The sequence below is a fragment of the Olea europaea genome, chromosome 8 (genome assembly GCF_002742605.1).
Source record: "Olea europaea var. sylvestris chromosome 8, O_europaea_v1, whole genome shotgun sequence".
Taxonomy (NCBI): Eukaryota; Viridiplantae; Streptophyta; class Magnoliopsida; order Lamiales; family Oleaceae; genus Olea; species Olea europaea.
In genome coordinates, this window is record NC_036244.1 from 3,408,284 (window position 1) to 3,413,022 (window position 4,739).

Here is a 4,739-nt window from a genome sequence, read left to right on the forward strand (position 1 = left end):
AAATGTTAGATAACTAGATTCACGAATTCAAATGTTGAGGAACTCGACTCTAATTTTTACCTTAGAAAATAGTTACATATCAATTATTTCAATACTAAACCTTTTTTCTTTACGCGAAGTTGCCATATACAAATGGGAGGTTAAGGCATCACTCCAAAATGGGGAGACCACATAAATGCCAAATTTTTTTATCACAAGAAAGTAAGTAAACCATTAAAAATAAACCCAATACAATATATATTCAACAAGAAAAAATTAAAATATATGTGCATATTTTCTACCAATCTAGTGCGTGCATTATGCAATATTAGATAGGAACTTGATATACAATAAACAAACCTTTAGTGTTTTTATTTCTTTACACTATTCAGTATCGTCCAATCTAACTTATCACGCACGAGATTTTGTCGCATCTTTACTCGAACGAGTCCAATTTAAGGATCAGAATGTCTCCCATTTTGTTGTTACCACAACTGGCCCTGGATTCCTCTCATTTCCCATACTGCCAAGGGAAGAATTTCTTATCTTAAGGATATCAAGAGTTTCAATGTATTTCTGCACCCTTTTCACCTTCAAATTCATTGAATTCAAGAAAATTAATATAGCTTTTTTACAAAAATTCGACCGCGAAAATTCAAAGATTTGATTAATAATATAAATAGTTACCTGCATTCTTCTCTGGATTTTCATATCTCCTTCTGCAGAAATTCCATCCAATTTAATCAGTTGTGTCATTAACAATTCAATCAAATTCAATAAAACTGTCTCCACAACTTTCTTTCCACAATTTATCTCCAATTCAGTCAATGCCACCTGCAAAAATTCATCAAGAAAATCAGGAAAAAAAGATAATCTAATCTTTTTTAACAAATTATATAATAAAATGGTAAAATTATCACCTGTTTTGCGAGTTTGTCAACTTCAGATCTAATTGCTGCAATTTCTTTTGATGCCTTCTCCATTTTCGCAGTTTTTATCAATTCAAGATTTCCTCTCTCTTTACTCAATTCGTCGTCGATTAGCATAATCTTTGATCCATCTTTCACTCCAGCAACATCAAGAAAAGTTTTTGAATCTCTCTCTTTGTCCTTGTATATCAATTTCTGATCCTGTGAAGATAGTCCCATCGGCTCGGCTAGCATTTTCTTCAATTCACCTGCACTTAAAAACTATGATCCATTAGAATAAACAAATTTAAGATCAAGAAAATGGAATTCATGAAAAATAGACCCAAAATCTAATGGAATACTTTACAATCCTAATGTCAAGGCCTCAAGAATTGCATACATTCAAACTAATGTTTTAAAAGCCGACCAGGGCATTGACACGAAAAAAGTTTCAAGGGTCAAATTGTCGAATTGGAATAGAACTTCAGGAATAGGAATTACCAAAACTTGCTTGAGAATTAATGTTGACTTCATGATAAGATCTGCCATATTTCACTTTGACTCTGATGTAGGGAACATGAATGGAATTCTGAGTATAATCTGAACTTCTCCTTTGTACTAACATTCCTCCAGGCCTAACCTCCCACGCCTCAGAACCACCACCGGCACCGGCGGATTTTACAGGCGAAGAAATTCCGGCAGCCTTAGTCTTCATTCTGATCATATTATCTTTGTTCATGGTTGTATAAAAGGAATTCTTGTTATATAGATCACACAATATGATCAATGCAATATATGAACAAGACTGAAAAAGTTGATGAAGATGTTTTTAACTACTTGTCTGCTAAGCTAAGAACAAACCCATGTATGAAGAAAGAACCCAATTCTGACCCACAATGTCAGACTAACAACAACAATGTGGTCTGAATGTATAAATACAAATCCCTATAAATAATGAACAACCACCATAAACTTGTTTTTGAGTCAGTTCAGGGTTTCGATGGAAGTTTCATAAAAGAAATATGATAATGATTATTACAGAATCCATCTATATATGTATAAAGAGAGACACAGAGAAAGAGTCAGGAAGAAGAATGGCAAGATAGTGGTTGTTAAAGAGAGATGCCTTTGTTGTGGATGGATGAGTGGTTGGGTGGTTTTCTTTTTTCTTTTATTTGGTATTGTCGAAAACATAATTTAAATAAATATGTTTTGGGACGCATGTCTTTTTAAAAGGTAATGGACGCATGAGATGTTTTTTGCCATAAATAGATTTACCCTAGAGTATAATAGTAAAAAATAATGATATTTGTAGTCATTTACTATCGCAGTCGTCCTAAGTAACATACATGTAGCGGTTAATGATTTGATATATGTGGCAAAAAAATCTATTACATTAGTACATTAAATCACAAGCTGCCATGTAGGATGCAACGTAGAACGACTATCACATTGAACAATTATGAATAGCATTACTCAATAGTAAAAGGGAGTTTGACTCTACAAGACAAGTCACAACAAAGCCAAAATTTTCGTCCTGTTCTTGATTTTTTTGTGTGAGATGCTTTGATAGATAACATTTAACTTAATGCTGCTTAAATTTATAATGAACAAGTTGGAGTAATGAAAATGAATTCACGTACTCGTAATGGAGATAAGACTAAAACTTTTTGTCGTTTCATTGCATACTTCATTGACATGATGAATTTTGTGAGTTATGTGCTATAAATGGCACATGAAACAAAAGACTTAAATCAAACTGCAAGAATTTTTTTTTTTTTTAATGTTTGCATTAAATAAGTTAACGAAGAGAGATTAATAATATTGTTTATGATTTCTTTTTGTTTTTGTCCGTAATATAGTTTAGATCACTTGTCATATGAGAAAAGCTCGTATGGATAACTTGAGTTTGCTGGTACACAAGAGAGCCTAATAAAGGATGAAGGAGCAACAGACACTCTCTTATGGCCTTTAACGTTCTTAAGAATAATATTGTAGCATTACAAAAAAAATTAAATTTTTTGATAAAATTATAATTGAGTCCAACATGCAATAATTGTCTATATAATTCCCATCTTATCCATTTATTGGGGAATAACTTTAGTTATATCTTATAGGCACCAAGACAAGTAAACAACCCATCGAAAAAGGTTCAAAGAAGAAAAGTTACTAGAATCCCATGCCCATTTATGTGATATAATGATTAAATATTTCTTTGAGTTGTCTACCTTCTCAAGGGTAAATTAAATATGCATGATTTTGTCAAACAAATATAAAATAAATGACGAGTATTAAAGGAGAAAAATAAATTTAAATCTTGTTTATCCTCCAATTCAATCTTTGACGTCTTAGGCATACTAAATATGACTTAAGATGCTATTTTTTTTTCTTTTAATGTTTTCGTTCTCCACTTCACTGTTTACATAAACCAGGATAGTTACGTCCATTACATACAAATCAATTAAAAGTACGTAGCATAAGGAGAGTTAAATATCAGTTTAGATGTCAATTAAGTTGTTGAACAGCTTAATCAAAGCATGTCTTAATTGACATTTATACTCATCTGTTGGGCTACGTAGCATTACTAAAAGTTGTTTACTTTGATAATTGTTTTTAATGGATTAACAATACAATTAAATTGTGTTTGGTATACCTAATTAGACCATACAAGAAATGAAAGTATAAAATTAGAGTAGATATATAAGTATTAGGGTAGATTAAGGTGAATAATAATTTTAGTTTTTTATTCAAAGTATGTTATTTGCACTATTTTTCTTAAGCTAAGTAGATAAAATAATATGAAGTGAGGAGGTGAGGTTTAGGGCGTATAAGATAGCATTGTTTTAAATGAAAGACCTATAAATATTATCTCCTCTAGTTTTATGCATAATTTTCTTGTACAATCTATTCCGGTACCAAACGTAGTCTTAATGTATTAATTTTACTCTAATATATCAGTCATTAATTAATAAAAAAAAATCAAAATATTGTCTATTATACAATTCAATCTCATTTACTTTTATATAATACTAAACGACTAGAGCTTCGATCATAACAAAAGAGGTCTATTAAAAGTAATGGGCTGCACTGAAAGAAGCCAGGGTTGCCAGAATGCTTCCGACTTATAAGCTGGACTAATTATAAGTAAGTTAGTGGTCAGTTCAAAATGCCAGGGACATTGATGTTAACTCCCTCCAAGCAAACATCCCAAGTGAATTGCTTTGTTTAGTAGCCATCTTCTGCAAAAATATACAAATGCATGTGTCTCCCCTTTGAATTGATGTGTTTCTTGGATGCTCTCATCACTTGAACCAATTCAATTATTTAAAGCAACAAAATTATTTCTCTGACAAGTTATTTTGAATCTTCATCTCATTCCAATCAAAGGGTGTAGGAGATGTCGTAGATAGAAATATACCGATCAAAACTAGCTTTATTGAGTTTTGATAGAATGTAACAAGTTGCATAGAAATAAAAGTTCAAAACTCGTAAAAAGTCTAACTTTTAATAAATGAGTCTTTTCTTTGAAGACAATAGATCTCTCGTTTCACTCTAAAATGTTTATATGTACACATTGGCACGATGATTGTGCCGGGAAAATATGATGATAAGTCTTGACGAGTAAAGGTATGCTCTTTAAGGCATGTACCCTTTTAGTAAAGTATCAAGATAGGAAGGGTTGAAACCACTTCTCCAAGACACTTCGAAAACACACTTGGTCACACAAATCTTGTGTTCGAATAATACCTCATCTCACATTCACTCCAAAACGTTTAAAAAAGTGCTTACTGCCCTGACTATCATGTCCCAACTTTTTCATAATGATACATGTTGAGTAAATAATCAAGATTG

General features: G+C 31.7%; 1 protein-coding gene across 1 annotated transcript; it reads right to left on the reverse strand.

The window, feature by feature from the left end:
• Positions 1-207: 207 nt before the first annotated feature.
• Positions 208-2,054, reverse strand: LOC111398536 (BAG family molecular chaperone regulator 1-like). Its single transcript, XM_023025488.1, has 4 exons — positions 1,389-2,054; positions 900-1,156; positions 667-813; positions 208-570 (listed from the first exon to the last, which is right to left on the reverse strand). Exons 1-4 carry the CDS (start codon positions 1,624-1,626, stop codon positions 442-444), a joined length of 771 nt encoding a protein of 256 aa, XP_022881256.1. The 5' UTR covers positions 1,627-2,054; the 3' UTR covers positions 208-441.
• Between the last annotated feature and the right edge of the window lie 2,685 nt (positions 2,055-4,739).

Coding starts and splice junctions, on each gene's coding strand:
- LOC111398536 (XM_023025488.1), bottom strand. CDS start 1,626: ATGAACAAAGATAATATGATCAGAATGAAGACTAAGGCTGCCGGAATT. Junction 1,157..1,388: donor TAATTCTCAAGCAAGTTTTG/GTAATTCCTATT, acceptor TTTTAAGTGCAG/GTGAATTGAAGAAAATGCTA. Junction 814..899: donor TTGACAAACTCGCAAAACAG/GTGATAATTTTA, acceptor GAATTTTTGCAG/GTGGCATTGACTGAATTGGA.